Source organism: Chrysoperla carnea, chromosome 1, assembly GCF_905475395.1.
Source record: "Chrysoperla carnea chromosome 1, inChrCarn1.1, whole genome shotgun sequence".
NCBI lineage: Eukaryota > Metazoa > Arthropoda > Insecta > Neuroptera > Chrysopidae > Chrysoperla > Chrysoperla carnea.
This window is the reverse complement of record NC_058337.1, coordinates 70,709,455-70,731,457: the sequence shown is the minus strand read 5'-3', so window position 1 is coordinate 70,731,457 and position 22,003 is coordinate 70,709,455. Positions and strand designations below refer to the sequence as shown.

Here is a 22,003-nt window from a genome sequence, read left to right as displayed (position 1 = left end):
ATTTGTTAATAAAAAAAAAACTTATTAAATAAAAATGAAAACAACAACAAAAATCCATAATTTCTGCTCAAAATCAATCACTAACAATAAATTTGTGATTTTAATCAAATATTTTATGTAATTTAACAAAACATGTGATTAATTAATTAAAAATATTTATTTATAAGTTTCAATCAAAGATTTTTAATGAGATGTAAAATAATTGCAGATTAAATAGTCATTAAACTATTAATCACCATGCGTTTATTTATAGTAAAAACCTTTTATAATGACTTTAACAGGCTTGTCAATTTTCTAAATGTACCTATAGCTACCGGCTTGCAATGAATTACAGACATAACTAATATGCTTATAATCGTTTGATAAAAGAAAATAAACTACTAGTTTTTAAATGAAAACTCCAAAATTAAAAAAAAATTAATATTGACTTATTTGTGGATATCTTATCCACAAGCATTTGTTTGCCTTCTCAGGGTCGGTAGGCCCGCTAAGGAGCTAACTTACGAATTAGTTTAATTTAATTTATTAATTATTTTATTCTAAAAACATTCCTTTCAACTTTCCTACTTTTTTTTTCAATTCTAGAGAATTTTTTAATATCGTAAAAAAAGCTGGAAAAATATTAGGTTTTACATGCTTAGAAGTTGGAAATCGAACTTTGAGCTTATTACGTCGCGATTTAACCGACAAAAAATTCTGCAACCTCGGGATCTCACAGATAACATTATTCCAAGTTTGTAAAAAAAAATTCCAAAACTGTCGAGATGTGCATTCGTGCTGGAAATACCTTCAGTACGATTCTTCCATCCCGCAGGTTCAAAAATATGACAGTTTGTTCTGTAAACAAGAAAAAATTGGTGGTGTGCGCTATGGTTATTAAATATAGAACACTCTTACACTCATGTAATCACGGAGTATTAGTTAATCTGACCGCAAACACCTGACTTCAGTAAAAAAAGTATTTAACTTTCTAAGTCTCGATAATAATTAATTACTAATATTTTCGGAAATATGTTTATATAAACATTTTAGCTTATTATAAGCTGGAGAACACGTACATAAAATGGTGCCGAGAAATTATGAACACCCTGTATTTTTGTACTTTCAGTTATTAAATACAATACTGTTTACCTGCGTTATACTTCTAAAATTGAAATGTTCTTATTAAATTATGGTTGTATTAATATTATTATTTCATCAAAAAATAAGATTTAAAAAGTCTTTATAATAGCACGGCTCTAAATAAATGTATGATATTTAGTGAGTTGTTCGTTGTATTTGCTTTATATTAATATACACGCGAAAAAATAATTACCAACTGTATAAAGATATTTATCATTTATCAGACCTTTATTATAGAATATTTTGTTTATATTGATTTTTACATACGTACGTACTTTCTAAAATTTGTAAGGCGTTTGAAAAAAAACTCTACAACAAATAAAAAATTAGAAAATTAGTCCTTATAAAGTATGTCCTATATTGCAGATCCTTTCCTTTCAAAAAGTTTTTAATTATCATTTGCAATTTTAAGAATATCTCGATTAATATTAATCAAATTGAAATTTTTATATTAACTCGTAACTCCTTTTTATGAGAAATGCTAAAAAATTCAAATGAATTCAATAGTTAAACTCATTTGAGAACTACTATTAATTCAAATTTTTTGCTCGTCAATTAAAAGAGATATTTAAGTTGGAATATTTGGTTTTGGTTAAATGTACCGGTTGGCTAAAAGTGACACATTTTACATCATAACTTAACATATATTCTACACATTTTTTTTCAAAATCAATTTATTAATACTATTTATTAATTTATTAATATATGATGAATTTTTTGATTCCAAGAAAACCGTTGACGGTGTTATGACATCACTAATATTTACCGATTCACTCTCTGTATTTTGTTTTTGATATGAAAAAACTTCTTCATTTGAATAAAATTTTGTATTTTTCAAATTTTAAGACAATAATTATTAAGAGAAAAGTTCATAATTTGTAAGCAAATTTATTTTTTTCCACCAGATTAATTATAAAAATTTCAATTTGACTAATATTAATAGAGAAAGCTGCCATTTAACATTTGTCCTTAAAATAGCCAAAAACCGTGTTTTGTATTTCTATATGAATTAAGCATGTGAATAGAGTTCATGCAACTTTAGACAAATGATATTACGAATTATAAATGGTCCAGAATATTCACACTGAAAGTCATTAAATGGGTGATTTCCAATGAGAGATATAAAGATTGCCGCCCGTTTCGTTAAATAAATTGAAATAAATGATAACTTTATTTGAAAGCTTAAGGATGGAGTGAAAATCCACAGTTGTAGAAATTTATGAACAAATAAAAACTAGATGTATAAAAAAAAAAGTGAAATTATGTAGATAAAGAACCAAAAGGTTCGATGTATCAATGACAGGCGGTTTCTGTGAGAATAAATATGTGACAGACTGGTTGCAAGTTGCTAATAATTAATGAAAAATTAAACTAAAAATTAATAAAAAAACTAGGTGTAGTCATAAAAAAAATGGTATCAAATAGATAGAAAACAGCCTATAAACCTGATAAACCCAGGTTGGCTGGTGTCTTCTTCAAATTTTATTCTTCTTTAAACGGTTTGTTCTTTTGTTTCTCACGTGTTTAAGATGCCCTATTAAGAGACTAAGGAGCATCAACTCATATTTTCATAAATGAAGAAAGAGACGCTCTTAGTCTATAATATTTTCTTTTCAATAAAGAAATTCTTGTACTACATTAAGGCAGGATATCTTGCAAAATAATTATCATTGAATAAATTAATTTCTATAAAAAAATTTTCTCTATAGTTTTATTAACAATGGCAGAAATTAAAAATATTATAACAAATATTTTGTACAAGTATGACGAAATTGTTGGTTTAAGTTGAACATAAAATAATTTCAAAGATAAAAAAATTATACCTTGTTCTTTCTGTATATCAATGAAAAGAGTGGCATGGTACTTATACATATTCTTAATATGTGCAGCATTAGTACACATACGAATTGAAGATGTATAAGTGCATGGAGAAAGGGAAACATAATGGGCATTCAAAAAAAACCCTCTCCTGCAAGTGAGGCAAAAGTGAAGTATATAAATAGATGCAAATAACTTTGTCATTCCAGAATCAGTGTTGCGAGAAAGGTCACAAAACAAGTCCTTAAAAAAGAATGAACTAAGTTTACGAATTCAAGATAAACAATACATAGTGGTTTGTGAGTGTGAAGACAATTTTTTTTAAAAAGAACAAAACGATGTCATCCATAAAAATGTATAATAATTTAGTTTTAATAACATGTTGTGTGCTTGGAACAATTTTGGCTTATCCAGTATCACAGCCCTTGTATCAAAGTCAACCCCAACCTCAACAAGTACAACAATTTCAACAAATTCCTGCTGAATATTTACAACAGTATTTGTTACAAGCGCAGCAAAGAGCGTTACAACCTCAAGCAACGCCGGTAAAGGATCCTGAACAAAATGAACCACAATTGGATCAAGGTATTGCACGGCAGCCACCACAACAAGTTTTACCAAACAATGTTGATCGACAGGTATGTTTGAAATCATTTTTAGGTGAAGGCTTTCATAAGTTCGAAGTTCGCAATTTGAATCTAACGGCAATCGAGCTTCTTTTAATATTTTTCATAGTATCATTGTTTGCAGTTCCAGATAATCAGATTTTGAAGCTTCTCCATTCTCTTTGCAATATCAGTATAATTTAATGCTAATTTCTTTTTTCCTCATTTGTATCGCTTTTGTATTGCTTTTATATCGCTTTTCATCAATTATGCTGCAGGTACAATTAGCTCAACAACAATTTTATCCACAACCACAGGTACGCTACCAGCAACAAGCTCAACCTCAATATCGTGTTGTACAGTTTGCTCCACAGCAATTACAACAACAGCAACGTTATGTTGCACCATCTATAACATCCGCGCAAATTGTTCAACCAAAATTGGCACAGGCTCCACGATTGGCACCACAATTGTTAAGGCCACAACAATCATTGGATGCAGCAAAACCTGCAGAACCAGAAGATTATGAGGTGAGTCAATTGTTCGCCAAATTTAATTATTATAATTTGGTTACTTATACTCATAATCCTCAAATCAAATTGTAATTGAAATAAATCCATATTGATAGCATATTATAATCTATAATTTTTATCAATAGTTCTTATTCTACAATGCCCGCATTGAATTTGCGAGGGTAAAAAAATATCTTGGAAAAAACTTTATTAATTAAAATAAAATGAAAGTTCTCGATTTGGTTTGAATTTAAATATTTATTTAAATCAATTGGGAACTTTTTAGTGTTCATTATTTACAAAATAGAATAATGTCGTTTATTAAAGTATTTCATGTCTATATTGAATTTTGGATCTTTATCTATTTACCCTAAAGAATTGCTTGGAAAAATCCGCATTACTTGGATTGCTCATGTTTAATACAAATTGGCTGTGCATACCCCAAATTATGTTTATTAAAAAAATTATATTCTTTTAGAATTTAAATATTCACAAATTTTTGCTTCTGAATTTCGTTTGCTAGCTTTACCTTAGATCTATATGTGTTGTTCCAAAAAAAAAAAAAATTTTACCAAAAAGCTCGTAGTTAATAATTTAACAAATAGTCGGTATCTATTTACTTTGGAGGATTATTTTTTATATAGACAAGAATGTATGAAAAATTGAATTTTATCGCCTTATCTATAGAAATTTGTAAATACATATTATTAAAATATCTTCTCGTTTGCCACAGATATTTCGACTTTTTCCATTATTTTTCATGCGTTTTTAAATTGATTTACACTAATTTTCAGTGTGTTATTTTTTAATTTTAATAAAATAATATTGTGTAAAGTCAGGAAGAGATGCCGTGAGATGAGGCAGGATTACAATACTATGTGCTACCGTAACAGATCAACTTATACAAAACTTTCAATAGTTTCGCATCGTGTCGAGGTAGTGTACTGAGAAGACTTAGTTTTGTATTTTTTTCGTAAAAAATTCGAAAATAAAAAAATATCTCTTACTTGAATAAAAATAGCATATATTATTATTGGTCAATTGATATGAAACAGTAAAGAAATGATTTCTTGTTTGGGGTTTAGTACCTACTGTACCTATCTATAATCTGGCTCGGGTTTTTTTTGGCTAATTTTATGTGATAAACTGGCAAAGTCAGGTTTTTTATTTGCATCTGTCAAAATATTCCTCTGATGGAAAAAGTTATTGGGAGACGTTTATTTTCTTAAAGATTGGAAGTTTGATTCTAGATAAAAATTTCAAAAGACTCAACTTGGTTACATAAAATTGGCTATAGCAAAAAAAGCTGGATCCGATATCGGCTTGGTAATCTCGGAAATTCGAATAAGCACACTCTACTCAATTTAAACTATACACTCTACTGTCACCGTGATTTCGTAGTGTTGAAATTACGCCTCTCGAATATTTATTAAAAATCAGTATCCTATTTTGTCATGTTTCTCGATGTCTCCTTTTCCTTTCTTGCGGCATCACTAATGACAGATTTACATTAAAAATATGTTAGTTATTTTAATGCCAATTATTTTATTAAATCAGTTGAATAAATAAATCGTTTAAATAAATTAAAGATGGGATTGTTTTTATAATCACGACAAAGATGTGAAAAATCAATATATACCTATAAATTTTTTTATATAATTATTTCAATGACCTGTTTTTGGAAATACATAATAATAATCTATCACGAACAAATTTTAAAGAACAATCAAAAGAATTGAAAGGTAACTATTGATTATAATACATAGGTATTCCATATTTAAAATCCAATTTAATTTAAATAAAATTATTATGCAAATAATTATAATCTTGTCTTTCATTATTATTATACTAATTCTACTCTTTTAACCTCTATGTTTACGATGATTGAAAATGGATATTGAACTATCAATATTAGCAATTATTGATACTATCTAAGTAATATTTATTGATATAAAAAAAATCAATATGCAAGTATTCGCACCGTGTGTGAGTTTTATTGGAGGCGTTTTCATGGTAACGATACTCTACTTTAATTATAGAATTGTATGGATGCATATATAATTGTATGGATTACATTTATGACTTATATTGAAAATTTAATATTATTGTCTCACAAATTTAAATAAATAATTATGATAATTTACATATGAAAAATAATATTTGTGCAAATTGATTTCTTATTTTAATTAATTAGTGTTTTTCAATAATTTTAATTTGACCCTTTCTATAACATTAACATGTAAAGAATTGCAAATTAATCATAACAGCCTCCTTTATCGCCAAAATTTTTCACTGGAAGCGCTGGCATCGATTTTATTGTCCCTACCATGACTACACACACAACGAATTGGATTATATGCGAAAATTTATATTTTAAATATAAGGGCAATATCTAATATTTATCAAATTATATATTTATTAACCATAATTTGTGATAATATTTTTGTTTTAATCATCATATTGACGAAAATTCATATTTTTTTTCGTATTAATCTAAAAAACATAACATACCAATTTCGTAATTTATTTGGGCTATCATTTATTGTAAATGATAGTTAAACTTTTAAAGTTATAATGTTTGTATATTATCATATTAAAAGCTTTGATATAGTTTTTTCAAGTCTATTAACGGAAAAATTATTCTTGGTTTCTTGTATGTAGATATAATCATGTTACTTTCTATTTAAAATCGAGCTAAATTTTTAATTATACAACTTTCCTTATAATATAAAATAATATATCTCTATATGTTATAAATGCGAAAGTAACGATGTTTGTTTGTTTGTTTGTTTGTTACGCTTTCACGCTAAAACTAGCGAATGTTTTTTCAATGAAACTGTACAGAAATATAGCTCATATCTCAGAATAACACATGGGCTATAATTTATAAAGATATAATATTAAAAAAAAAAAAAACATGGTGCAAACGATGATTATAGATGGAATAGATCTATAATCATCATTTTGAACCATAAATTAAAGTATTCTGTAAAAATTTAAATAGTAAATGTCAAACAATTCATGGACAACTTTTCTGATATACTCAATAAATTATGACTATTTTACATTTAACAAAATAGAAAACTGTGCACATCAAGAGAGTTGGAGGCTATAAAGCGGTGTTTTTTACTTTTAAGCCCAGTGAAACGGGCGGGTATCAAGCTAGTATAATATTTATGTTAAAACCAGATGTAAAATACTATATGCTAAACCAGATTTACGTATCTTCAAAGCGATTTTTAGGTTGTACGTTAATAATTAGGGGGTTAATTGTTGTGTAGTCTGATAATACTGAGCAACGGGGTGACATTGAAATGCTTTGCTACGCTTTTTAAGTACCGAAACAAACTAATCACAAGAAAAAATCATCGGAGGGTTTTGCAAATTTTTTCTTAGTTGAATCCCTTTTAAATTCTTTTGAAATTGTCGATTTTATAGAATTTTGAAAGTCTCTTTTATATCCTGTGCGCTGGAAAACTATGTTAAAAGATTTTAGAAGGCCTTATAACTCGTTAAGGATGCAATTCATGGGAAAGTCCTGAGTTAAAGTATAGAAAGAAAATCTAGAATCGTTCATGTTAGTTGAAATTATTGAAATAGAAACGAATAAAGATGCTATTTTAGAAACAGGTTTAAGGAAAATAAATTTTTATTTTTATAATATTTTTCCCGGCCTACAACCCGAACAAAAATTCGAACAGTGTCATTTATCGCTTTGCGAATCTTAAAGAAAATAATAAACTTCGGCTTAAAGGTCTTTATGTAACTCTATTTCTAAATTTCGGTGACTGAAATATTATGTTCTTATATCATTCTAGTCTTGTCTCTTGTCAATACTTTTTAATATTTGATTTCTGTATAGAGGTTGTATGAGTGTTTCTCACAATTTTGTTTAATAATAATATAAATAATAATATTATTATTATTTGAATCGATTAATAATATATCAGAATATCGTAGTGTTTGTTTTGTACCTATAGTAGAGATACAATAAATTCAAAATGACTTTCTCTTTTATACATATTATATTATACACAAGTCATTGGACTTTATAAATAAATACAAGTTGGATAAAACACGATTCGAATGCAAGAGACAATTACAAAATTATTTATTTATTTATTCTGCCTATAATATAGAAAATATTCTCTTGAGATATTGCTTTTTTTAAAATCTAATACATACATTAATTTATAAAATACATAAAAATGTCGATTGTATAGATAGATGCATGTGTTTTCTCTCATATGGGAATTGTATCAATTGTGTGGGAATCAACTTTCTGTATTTAGATTTTTGCAAAAACAAAAAACATGGATAGGTAATTATGTAATTTTATTTATTTTTAATTTAAAAAATTGATCCCATTATTAATTATCATATATATAGAATTTAATTACTCTATTTTTAAACATGAAATGAATTTATTAACTATATAGCTAAATATAGCCACTATAGCTTATGGCTTTAGTTTAAATATAACTTATATAATTTTGTAATAAAAATTTAAGAAAACTACTTTTCGTTTCGATAAATGCAATTTGGAAACTTTTTAATCTTTAATCGGCAGTTGTTAGTCCGAGATATTATAACGGGGTTTATAAGCCCGGGGGGGGGGGGGATGGATGGACTAATTATGATACAGCATACTAAGTATTGCCTTTAGTAATTTAAATAATAGCAGGAAATTTATCAGTAATTATTATTTTACTTTCACCCAATTAAATATAGGGTGATTTAATGAAACGAAATAATTTTAACATAAAATTAAAACGCTCAAGTTAGAACTCCGAGACACTGTAGAAAGCAATTGAAATCTTAAGTATTTAGATGGGCTATTACTGGAATTTCATCATCCATTTATGAAACCCGTTAAATAAAAAATTGTGCAAAAAAATCAAGGGTCGTCTACAATAGTTTGCACGTGTTTGGTCAATAAAATTAGTGTTCAGAAAAGCATCTTCATAAAATTCATGTTCTATAGTTCTACATAACGTTAATTTCGGAAGTAAACTCTTATGTAAGTCCACGTTAAATTGCCAAACCTAACTGAATACAAAATAATTATTATTTAGAATTTCTATGTCTAGAGATATATGGTTTTTTACAAAATCATTCATTAAAACATAGTCTTTATTTGCAACATTGTCCTTATTTGTGTACTTTGCCAAGCTGGTATGTCGTTTGGCATTAATTCAAGGCACCCTTGGTGTCGAATAGTACCCTTGGTGTTATTTTTGGAAAGAAAAACTGTAATTAGTAACGGTTGTAGGTGGTCAGATTACTGTAAATGGTGAATGTGAATACTGAATTTAGTTTATGTACTGAAGGTCAGTGTCGGGATTAGTTTTTACCACCACTTTAACACCCAAATAATTTTTTACTCAAAAATATATTACGTGTGCTAAATTTAAAAGGAGTTCGTCCGTTTTAAAATAGATCGGACTATCGGCCAATCTCACCAATCTCACACGGTTGGATTCGAGTAAAATTTCAATGGCTTGCTTGACCATGTCATTTTTGTAACATTAAACTCGCCTTATATTATAACAATTTCATTCTTGACACTCTTGAGGTATTTCTATACCATGTACAGACGTCAAATAGCACCAAATTTAGGCACTCTAGGAGGATGCCTGGATGTGCATTATCACCATCCCTGCACACGCCTAGTCAAATGTAAAATCAGGTGTTTATTTACATCGACTGATAAAGTATTTTCCATATTAACTCCTTTCAAGATTAAAGCAAGTGAAATTTGGTGATATTTGGCAGGATTATTATTAAAGGTCGTGAAGAAGCAATGTTACGTGATAACCATACACACACCAAAAAAAAAAAAATAAAATGAAATTTTGATATCTATCAAGCGGATTGCAAATATGCTGTCGTGACTTTAACCACATGCATGGATTTGACACCCGAAACTTAAACTTCCATCTGCGTACAGTCTTACTGTAACAGCTTGCAGTCACGGCTTTTATAAAATTTTTTTATAAACTGTATTATATGAATTTTATTTGTTACTAAGAAGAAAAATTCTCAAAGACACAATTAAATATAAGCAAGCATCTTAACTTTAAAAATATAAAACCGTATTTCTGTTACACTCTGTGGAAAATTATGAAAAAAAAAAATTAAAACTTATAAAAAAATTTAATCAACTTTATTATTTACAGCATATGATTTAAAATCATGATAATAATTTAATAAAAGCCTAATCCATATATAATTTCATTTGCTATGGAAAATAAATTATTAATTAGATTTAAGATTAGCTACTTGAAGTAGAAATAATGGTATAAAAATTAATTAAGTTTTATTTTTTTTACAGCCAAATCCATCCTATCAATTTGGTTTTGATGTTAAAGACGATTTATACACAAATTATCAAAATCGTAAAGAACAACGTGATGGTGATAAAATTACTGGATCCTACTCCGTTGTGGATTCAGATGGATTTATTCGTACTGTTACATACACAGCTGATCCAAAAGAAGGTTTTAAAGCGGAAGTAAATCGACAACCGACTGATATTGTAGTGAAAATTCCACAACCTCAACCTCAATATCAAACTGAAGGATTATTACGTCAACAGCAAACACAGCAATATTTAGAAGTAATATAGAGTTCAAAAATATCTAAGTGTCTCAAATTCTTAAATTATTCAAATAATTTCATAGTGAATAAATTGGGCCCTCTAAATAAGAATAAATTGGGCTCTCTTGGATGTTGGTTTTGTTTTATAAGTGAGGTCTTTTCATAGTTTTTTATGCCCTCAATGAAAAATTAGGTTTAGCAGATCTGAGGCAGGATGTTTACAATATAAAACAGTATCGACTTTTAGTTTCTTCAGCCTCTGAGACTGAACTCACTATTGGCACATAGTAGCTTAGAAGATGCATTAATGATTAAGTTTTGGTTGGACTATTCTCGAATTTGTAACTGGAGATTCTATTTGCAAGCGAAAAAGGAATAATTTTGAATATTTTAAAATGGGACACATGATAACTAAACCTTTTTTAATTAATTATTTTTTCTTATTTTAAATTAATTTTTGTAGGGTTCACAACCAATTGGAAAAGTTCCAGCATCACAGAAGCAACGAATTGTTTATCAATATCAATAAATAAGACTTAATTTAACTATTTTTTTTAAATAATTTAATTTTAATATTTTTTTAAAATAAAAATAATAAAAAATGTTTTTTGATTTGTTATTTTGATTATTCCATATATTTTCCTTATAGGATTTTATTCCTCAGTTCTCTTTTTGGAAGTCTCTTTCCATTACTCAAACCTAAATTAGTCCACAGTACAGTTTCGTATACTATTTCAAACAGGTTGTGAGCCTGCCCCAGTCATTTGAATAGTTGGTACAATAACTTTGATGGAATGTTTCACATTTTCCGGTACAAATGATGCGGTTAAGAAGTAGTCAAACAGTATTTTCATGAATTCACCTTTTGTTTTTGCCTCTGTCCAGGTTTCGAATTTAGACATTTGGTCATTTTGAATATTTAATATAAATTGGAAAAAATCATCAAACGCTATCCGTTGTTCATCAGTTAATGTTTGTAAGTTAATAGTATCTAAAATAATTCCAGATAAATCGAATTGTTTATGAATCTCTTTGTGCGTTACAAGACTTAATCGTGCTAACTTCACTTCGTATTCTAAATAATACTTAACTGCAGCTAATTCTGCAGCTGATAATTTAAGTGTAATTGATCGCCCAAATAATGCTTTTAATAAATCATGTTCATTTTTATATGCATGGATGTCAATTGAATTACCTATAAGTCTTTCTAAATCGGCTCGTGATAAAAATGCTGAAATAATTACATAATATTCTTGCTGTTCCTCAGTTTCAGGTTTTGGTAATTTTTCTATTAAATATGCAAATTTCGGGGGTGGGGGTGGAGTTGTGGTTGTTGTGGTGGTTGTAGTAGTAGTTGTAGTCGTTGTAGTGGGGGTCGTTGTCGGTAGGATGGTGGGTACAATAATTGTCGTAGTGGCCTGTATTGGTATATCATTGAAAAATGGCCCAGCACTTCGAATGGTTCGCTTAAAATCATCAAGTTTTTCTAAAATATATTGCAATAATTGAACAATTGGATTTAATAGTGGTTTTACATTTTCTAATCGAAAATCTTCCGAATAGCTCATATTCCGTTTTAAGAATAATTTCAAATTATTGAATAGCGCCACAAATCGTGTATCGGTTTTATATCCTGGTTTAATTCGATATAATGTGGCCAAAATTTTTGTTAAACGATCAATTACTGGTACTAATGCATTTTGTAGATCATACAATGAAAGTGCATGCCGTTGTAAATACAGACTTCCATGCCTCGGTGCTTGTACCAAATCTTGGAATTGCGGGAAATCAGAAACTTTTCCTGGATATAAAATATTTAAACGTGCTACATTGTCTAAGATCAATAAAATTTTATCTAAATAATCCATAACCGGTTGAAATGATTTTACAATTGTATACGCTGTAATTTGTTCACGGCTTGCAATATCTGTTAAATATTTATGGTTATCTAAATATGGTTCCTCAATTGGATAACCTGGTATATAGTATTGCGCAACTAATATTGCTAACTCTTTATAAATTTTTCCAACTATATGAATCGTTGGTAAAATAGCTGCACGAATATCGAATACAGTTATATCTTGAAAACCATCAAATTCTGGACTATGATATTTCACACTTTTTAGATAATCCGTTATTGGTGGGCCTTCAGTACCCTGGCGCAATGTTAAACTTGGGTGGTTGAAATTATACAATTTTACATAAATTTTTTGTAATAAATTACTTATTGGTAATAATACCATTTGTATTTCACCAACAATCGGTCTTTCGGGTTCGACTATAGGCTGTCTTGTTGGTGATTCGAATGTAACTTGAGGTGTTCCAGTGGAGAAATTAATTTGAGATAATTTTGAAAAATCAATAAATATTTGGTACTGTTTGGGTTCATCCATTTTTTGTATGATTTTTTCTAATAATTGAATAATTTTTGAGCATGAAAGTTTATTACAATTTCCATTTATAATATCAGTATCGGGTATTTGAACACTTGCCAATGATGCTGCTGATGGAGAATTCATATTCATAAAATTATCTTCGTGAGCTGTTTGTAAAACGAGATTATTATTATTGGCAGCCGGTGATATATTTAGAAACGTTGAAGTTGGCATTGTTGAGAAAGTCGGAGGAACCATTGGCTCATTAGGAAGTTCTTCTCGTGCGTCATACGGCCGATGACGTTGTAACAAGTAAACCAGCATTGCATTTGTATCACTACGAATGGCACAATCACTTGATAATAGATCACGTAGTGTGATTAATGTTTCAATCACGATATCTTCACGTGATTTGTGCGCCATTGTTTGAGTGATTGATTCTAATATTTTTGGGTAGTTAAAATTTTGTTTCATTAAATATTGTATTAAATTATTTTTTAATTGAATTAAATAAAGCGGATAATGTGGTACCGTTATTGAAGACAGCAAATAATCTGGTAAAAATATATCTGAAACAAAAATAAATAAATAAATTTAATTATAATTAATTTTTTAGTTCTAAGTTGCTTTCAAAATTTTACGATTTTTCTGAGGAACCTATTTAGATTTTTATGTATGTTAGCGGTAATATTCCTGTAGACTATTAATTTTTATACCACATTTATATATGAAATATATTAAGGTATACGGAGTTTAGTCTCAAGTTTGTAAGGCTTAAAAATATTGATACAACGAACAAAATTTTGGTATAGGTTCATAAAATCACCTTATTATTCTATTTTCGGTTTTCCTTCTGTATGACTGTGGACACGATATCTCAAAAACGGAAAGAGATATCAAGCTAAAAATAGCGTATTTATAGCGTACTCTTAACCTCTGGACTTAAAAAGTGAGTTAAACCTCGTAAATGTAGAATATAGGATAATTAAGTCTTAGGCCCGTAGAACCAATCTTGTAAACCATTAGAGATAGAACCATTAGTTTAAGTTTAAAAACTTTTGTTTGAAACATTTTTTCGTAAACGTGACCGTTTACCCGTGAGTGCGCAAATTAAGATATTAAGATATTGTATCAAGTATACACTTATTGTATGTATGTGTTTGTTTATTAATACCATGTCAAAACAAAACGCCAAATTTTTCAGTAATTTGACGTTACATATTCTGAATTTCAATCCCCAATAACTCGGAAAGCATTCACTTGTTTCAATAATATTTCTTAGAATGTTTTCTTTTTTTGATTCCCGTTATCACTTTCTCCATAAACTTTTCCAGCTCCGAGAAGTAGTGGCTCCCACCCCCTGAGCAAGATCGCACAAATTTTTGTTTTTAACTTCTTTGAGTAAGCTTTAAACAATGCAGTCGAATAGTTTTTATAAAGATTCATTGACAGTGCCTGGATTCCGAGGTGTAAATCTAACGGCTCTCTACTAAAATGCGTATTTCAATTACCAAGTAAGTTAACATAGTAGTTTATATTTAACAAGATTATTTTGGTTTAATTTTGTTACTATTAAACTAATTTTTACTTTCGAAAACTCATAAAATTGTCTTAACGGTGAAATATTATGGGTAAATGTTACATTTAGCAAATTTATTAAATTGAAATTTTGGCAAAATGTTTAAGCTGTAACAAAAACAATTAATTATCATAAATTTGAAGTTTATTTCGAAAATCGTGATAATCATTTTCTTTTCCATGTATAAAACTAACCTGAACTAGTGGTTTCGTCGGCATAGACAGCAGTACTGTCGCTCGCAAATAACATATTTCTGAATATGTTTTCTCGGCATTCCGGAGTAATTTCACATGAACTTTGTGCCAATTTCTGCAAAAATAAAGATTTTATATTTATACAACTGATCAAACTTTCAAACTTCAGAAAAGTTTTTTTCTCTTAAATAAGTATGAGGTATTTGTAATCGTTACTTTGTAAATTGTAGTATTTAATTCTAATTGTTTGCCAAATATCAAATAATTTGAAATCGATCGTCAGATTTATCTTGATATTCAATGGATTGTGAAAATAGTTAAATATGAATAAATTTTACCAATATTATTACAATGGTAAAAAAATTGAGATAAGGGCGGTATTGCTTGTTTCTTTATTCAAATTTCGTAACTAGACATCGAATAGTGAGATTTTGTGTCTACTTATTAGTGATGCTATTTACTACCTATGCTATAAAAATTTCCATTATACTAACTTTTTTCTAGGATCGAATTCTAGATTTTTCTCATAGGATTTACATTTCAGTCAAATTTTTGAAAATTATGAAAAAATAGATAGTGGAGGCTTCTACAGTTCTCCTGGCTTTTATATTTATATCAATGATGGGAAAAATAAAAACAATTTTCATGTTTTGATAGCAAGCTCGAATATCAAAACAATTTTCATTTTTTGATAGAAAACATCGAATTTTTTGTCTAATAAATAATTTGAAACAGTTTGAGATACGACGTAAGTATTCTATATAAGCCAACAATAAGTATGCGACTGTGCATGAAGATACTAATTCGTATCTTTAAATTCATTTCTTAAAGATACGCTCTAAACGTTTTAAATTCAAATTATTTTTAAATCATGAAAAATATAGCATAAATCAAAAAATTATGTGATAGTGTACACATTTTGCAATATTTTGATAAAAATTGCTAATAAATTTTTGATTGATCTGTATTTCTTATACCCACAAATGAAAATATTTTAATTTCAAATTCATAAGATAGAATTTTTCAAATTATACTGATTTTGGATTGCAATAAAAATGAGTTCAATTTATTTTTATTTGAAATTTAAATTATACTTAATATTTTATTACATATTGAATTTTGCAACATTGGTTTGATTTAATTAACAAAGATTTTCTTTTATCACTTTATTGCGGATGTATTTGAATTGAAACAAATTTTTCAAGGCTTTTAAAAATGCCTACCATATAAAAAAGTCAATTTTGAAATTGTATCAGGGTGGAAATTATACAATTAAAATTATATATTTTCATAACAAAAATTTTCTGATATATACGGATTAAAAACTAATTTATTGTATGGTGATACAATTATACAGACTAGAAGCATATCCTACTTCAAGTATAGTTTCGATTCAAAACACAATAATTTATGAAAAAAATTATAATCGCTCATTTGAATAAAACGAACACATCAGAGAAAATTTGTATTATTATCGAAACTATTGTTTAATAGATCAGAAAAGTATTTTCAATTGAAAAGTTTTATCAAAAAATTATTCGAATTAAAGTTAACATTCGCCCCATAGTTCTAATGAGTATTAGGAAAGTTTAATCTGTGATTAAAGATTATATTCGAATTTCGACATATTGTTTATCAAAGAAGATTGAAAAAACTTTAGAGAATTGAAATAAAATTTCGAACTTTATCTCAATATGCATTTTTACCATCAGAAATAAAATAAAAGACAAGTATCTGAGGATATTGATCAGAAATTGATAAAAATTAAAAATATTTAGCTTTTAACTCGAATTTGAAGAAAAATTGTTTTCCAAAAAATTATTTGATTAGATATCATTATTTATTTCTTAGTAATAAAACTACAAAAACCAATTTGGTTTGGCGAAGAGCCAGAAGTAAACTTAGCCACAATTTTCAATTTTATATATAACTATCTAATGTAGATGAAAAATTTTTATAATATTATACTTAAGATAGGTAATTTTTTATTTCCCTTAGGCAATTAAATTTTAATATAATTTTTTCTACTTTACAATAAAAAAATTATTACCTATAATGAATTTTTAATTATTAAAATTTTATATTTTAAATATTTCTAATAGATTTCTTTGGCAATCGTGTCTATCTGTCGTTCGATTGATTTTTTTTTCTTTCGATAATCGCTTGATTGAGTATTTATTGGGCTCCAAACATATTTAAAAAAATGATTTTACAAGTTAATACTTTAGGGACTATAAATTTTAATATATCTGTTAAAAAATACGGTAATTTTGACATTAAATTGAGTTGATTAGAATTTGTATTCACATTTAAAAGTGTTATAAGAGTGTTTGAAAATTTGTTGTTTTTGTTTACGAGATCTCTGGTTTTTTTCAAAATCTGCAAAAAATTATATACTTGGGGGTTTATTTTAAAATCAAAAGTTGGATGCTGTATTTCCAAGAAGATGGACCAAACAATTTTGTTTCCGATTTAAATAAACTAAATTAAAAATGATTAAAATATACGTAATATTTATTTTTTTTAAATATCACACCGTACAAAATGAATGGAGCGTTAAAAACTACCCATCTGGTAAATAATCCCTTGAACGTAATAATTAAATGATTTGAAACTTACAAAATTGTTACTAAATAATCCAAACACAAGCACTAAAATACTTAAATATTTATACGCCATTTTAAATTTTTTAAACTCTCTCTTAATAAAAAAATACCATATGAGAGATGAAAATTCAAATCAATTTCGAAATTACAAAAAACACAAAAAATAAATTTCGATTTGACTATATAACTCTCACAAGAATGACCCACTACCACAAAGGAACTTGGGCATTAACTGAAAATTATTTACATTGAATGACTGTTTTATAAAAAAAATTGTGATACATGAACTGATAACTAATGAAATCGCTTTGAGGGCCGTATCCATGTGCTATTTGAATCAAATTTCTATGTGAATTTAAAAAAATCAAGGTTGCGCAAGTTTTTTTTTAACTTTTACGAAATTTTCTTCAATATTATTTTTCCAAATATTTGCGTTATATCTCATTTTTAAATTGAAATTTAAAGAAAAATGAATTAGTTCACAAAGTAAATAAATATATTTACCTCTATAAATAATTCAATTATAGGAGAGTCCATAGATAATAAATATTTATATTATACTATAGATGGGCATCTCTATCATCACCAAGGAAACTTGAGATTTAGTTCTCACTCTGTTCACCAGATAGCGCTTCAATCAATTGACCGCCTTTTTTAAAATACTCAACGCCAAATTCTAAATACAATTTAAATTTTTACTTTTTTTTTGTTTTACTGTTTTAGAACATGTTTTGGTATCAAATTTTTATTTGAAATGCTATCAAATATCTTTTTTCCAAATCATGTGCTTAAAACAGTAAAACAAAAAATAATTAAATATTTTAAAGAAAAAAAAACGCTTTTAAATTATAAAATAAATTTATTAAACAACTAATCTTAAAAACATTCTATTTACAAATAAAAATTTTAAATCGTGTTTCTTACAACTAAAATTAAAACTAATAAATGTTTGCATTCGTGTTTGCATTTTCCAATCTTTTAAGATATGTTTCATTTTTATCTTTCAACTTTCGATCAAGTTTTAACATATCTTTCGCAATATGGTAATATTTTCTTGCTGATTTTGATAGTTCTTTCACCCTTCTCACATTTCCTTCTTTTAGTAAATACATTTTTTTCTTCAAATCTATGAAAATAAAATATAGATTTTTGATAAAATAGAAAAAAAAGAAACGAGGTTGGCAACAAACCTATTTGAAACGCAGGTCGAATTTGTTCTTCTTCGATATTTATGGCCATAATCTTTCGACTCGTAGAAGCCATAGGCGATCCTAAAAATTGATTTCATTTAAATTTGCCGTTATTGATAAAAATTAATTTAAAATTTTTTGAACAACAATTAAAAAACTTATGTTCAATATACATAATATTATGATTTTAGGTGTCAAATAGTGTAAAAGTACAAAAGCTCCTAAATTTCAATAACAATTTCATTTTTTGTGATTTAATAAAGTATAATTGAATTCAAACAGATTGTAAATGAGCACAAAATATGCCTTCTCATGAAAAATCATACAGAATTGGATGGTGGTTCGCTATCAAAAGTTCTCCTTTAAAATAAACGCTACTAAAAGCTAAATTTTTCAAGCGTTTAAGGAAATAAACTTGTGTTTCATGGCGATTTATTCAGTAGACATAACAATTTAAAAAATGCATTAATGAATATTTAATATCTCTTTAGGTTTTATTTTTATTCTCATAACTATATTTTTATATTTACTTTTTAAATTATAATTGTTAGTATCTAACAATTAAATTCACTCACCAGGTCGTTTTGATGCAGTTTTGTTCAAATTTATGTTCGAGGTCTCTGCATGTAAAAATTGTGAACCTAAAATAAATAAAAATTACCTTATAATCAAATTGTGTCTACATTCGTGGTTCCTCTATAAGACCTACATACAAGAATAAATTCAACATACGTTAGTTACATAAGGATTTTAACTTACTACTTAAGTGGAGGCTAGGAAAAGCATTAGGCTTTAAGTAAGTTCACAATTTTCCTGTTGAAGCCTGGAGTTTCGTTTTGTCGGCGAAATGTAAATCGCAGACACGATAGTTTTCACGTTTCGAGTATTCGATGTCCGTTCGACCAATCGCTATTGTCCAATTTTTAAACTTCTGAAAAAAAAAGTCTTTCAAGAATATTTCTATCCAAGTTAACAATTTTTTTACTTACCTCAAAATTCTTAGGAATCACATGTAAACTAATATCCTTCTGTGTTTTTACACAACTTTTCACACAACAATGAAAAACCATCTTAATATTTATTTAATTTTTAATTAATATTTTATTTGACACTATTTCAGATAAATTTTTGTATAAGTCTGTCAAATTTGACCAGGCAACTATGATCAAAATGATTGTAGAAATTTTATAAAGTTTATGTGATACATACAACGTTTTTGTAATATTCATTGCCTATACTGTATAAATTAAGAACTTGATCTACAGTAGTGAAATCTTTTGAACAGAGTGATAAGTTTTTGGAACTCACATGGTAAAAACAGTACAAGTTTCTTATCTATATTATTATTAGTTGTCTATGGGAGAGTCATTACCTAGTCGGTATTATTTTTAAACCGTGGAACCACTTTTGAGGCTTTTTAGATGTGAATAAAATTTACCGTGAAATTTTAAAAATACAAACGAATAATGATGGGTCGTTTTTACTTGGGACAGTCTGTGTAAAAATTAAATTCTGGTACATGGTAAGGTAAATCCTTGAAATAGATAAAGTTTATGATTTCGATTTAACAAAAGATAATTAAATCAAAAGATTTCACATATATTTTGGCATAAATAACGAATGCTCAAACTAAAACATAAGTTTAAGAGAAATTGGCGTTATTTATGATCGTAGCTTAAAAACATGAAGGATCTTTAGGTCATATTGTGTGCCAAATTGAAACAAATGTAAGCTTATTCAAAAATTCCAAACACTTTGTCTTTGAGATGACACTATTTTTTTCTTTATGTCACGTAGGTAAAAAGAAAGAGATTCAAAACAAAAGTTATATATTTTTCATAAGGAACATTTTTTACATTTAAGCTTTTGTTCTATCACTAACAGTTTTCAAGATAGGTCTTACGGAAATGTGTTGCTCATTTACGAACTTGATATCACATTTTTCGTCCTAAGCACACCACAGACAGACAACCGGAAATGGACTAATGAGATGATTTTATGAACACCTAAACCAAAATTTTGTTTGTAGCATCAATATTTTTAAGCGTTACAAACTTGGGACTATAGTTAACATACTATGCTATATTTCATATGTACATGGTATAAAAAGGGCTGTTTGTAATAATTAACTTATCGTACACCGTACAGAGAACCGACTTGAAATTCATAGTTTTTTGGTAGGTAACATTCGTTTTGGTATTTCGGAACAGATTTTAAAATTTCTTATGCTCCAGTAAACAGCAAACATTTTTCTAAGTCCATTATGGTTTCGAAAGTTACATTTTTAAATGTGAAAATAAATATAAAAACTAACTTAGTTTAATGCTATTTTTGAAAAAAAGATTTTAAAATTTTAAACTTTTAGTCATTTTATGAAAATTGTATTTTTGATGCGATTATTTTTATACCATGTATATGGAATATATCAAGGTATACAAAGTTTAGTCCCAAGTTTGTAAAGCTTAAAAATATTGATGCAATTATATAAAATTTTAGTATAGGTGTTCTTTATAAAATCATCTAATTAATCTATTTCCGCCTGTCTGCCTGTCCGTCTGACAACACGATAACTCAAAACGAGAAAAGACATTAAGTTGAAATTTTTACAGTGTTCGCAGTACGTTAACTTGCGTCCCTAGAACCCAACTTGTAAACCGTTAGAGATAAAACAGTTTAAATGTAAGCAATGTTCCTTATAAGCAACTTTTTTTGAAGCATTTTTTCGAAAACACGATATGGGAATATCAGTTATATATGTGTGTGATATGTATGTATGGCATGGATATTTCTCTTTGCTTACATAACGTAAAAAATCATACGATTCTACAATCAACAATGTCTATACATGGTATTTCAACAATTAACACTATCAATTGTTTGTTTTCACTTGTTTTTATTTTTTTTAATGAAATTAACTTGGTTTTCTCGCTGTTGAAGTTCAGGTTTGTTTGTTAGCGAGTGCATTTAATTTACTAATATTAACTTATGTACTTAGGCCTTCGTTTAAGTTGGCCTTCAAATTCTTTCGTAATTGTGATATGTACATTAGATACTATCGAAAATGGAATTTTGAAAATTTTTTATAAATCATAATTGTCAAGATGCCAATTGTTAATATCGTAATTTTGAACATAAATCAACTTGTTGATTAATATAATTGTGTACAGCAAGATATTGATTCAGAGTAAAAAGGCTGCTGATTATCGAAAAAATTTGAATCTTGAATTCCGAAATCAGAATTTCGATATAATCTCCCCCTCATGAGGTAATTTACCTCGCTGGTCCAAAATTACAATATTCTGTAAATATTCAACAAAATGGATCAAAAAAGTATACTCAGGGGTTTATTACCTCTGAAGCGGGGGAGTATATCGAAATCCTGACTTCAGAATTTTGATCAGC

At 27.6% G+C, this 22,003-nt stretch overlaps 2 protein-coding genes across 3 annotated transcripts; one reads left to right on the top strand and one right to left on the bottom strand.

Moving 5' to 3' along the window:
* The first annotated feature begins 3,165 nt into the window (after nucleotides 1–3,165).
* Nucleotides 3,166–11,187, top strand: LOC123305068 (ataxin-2 homolog). Of its 2 annotated transcripts, none has more exons than XM_044886676.1 (4): nucleotides 3,166–3,578; nucleotides 3,863–4,075; nucleotides 10,392–10,676; nucleotides 11,121–11,187. In XM_044886676.1, the coding sequence occupies exons 1-4, from the start codon at nucleotides 3,279–3,281 to the stop codon at nucleotides 11,184–11,186; spliced, it is 864 nt and encodes a 287-aa protein (XP_044742611.1). In that variant the 5' UTR covers nucleotides 3,166–3,278; the 3' UTR covers nucleotide 11,187. The 2 variants fall into 2 exon arrangements, with proteins under 2 accessions (XP_044742611.1, XP_044742610.1); XM_044886675.1 differs by having other exon boundaries at nucleotides 3,824–4,075.
* Nucleotides 11,188–11,391: 204 nt separating this feature from the next.
* LOC123290560 lies at nucleotides 11,392–17,534 on the bottom strand. Its single transcript, XM_044870790.1, has 3 exons — nucleotides 17,425–17,534; nucleotides 14,806–14,920; nucleotides 11,392–13,601 (listed from the first exon to the last, which is right to left on the bottom strand). The coding sequence occupies exons 1-3, from the start codon at nucleotides 17,482–17,484 to the stop codon at nucleotides 11,392–11,394; spliced, it is 2,385 nt and encodes a 794-aa protein (XP_044726725.1). The 5' UTR covers nucleotides 17,485–17,534.
* Nucleotides 17,535–22,003: the final 4,469 nt, after the last annotated feature.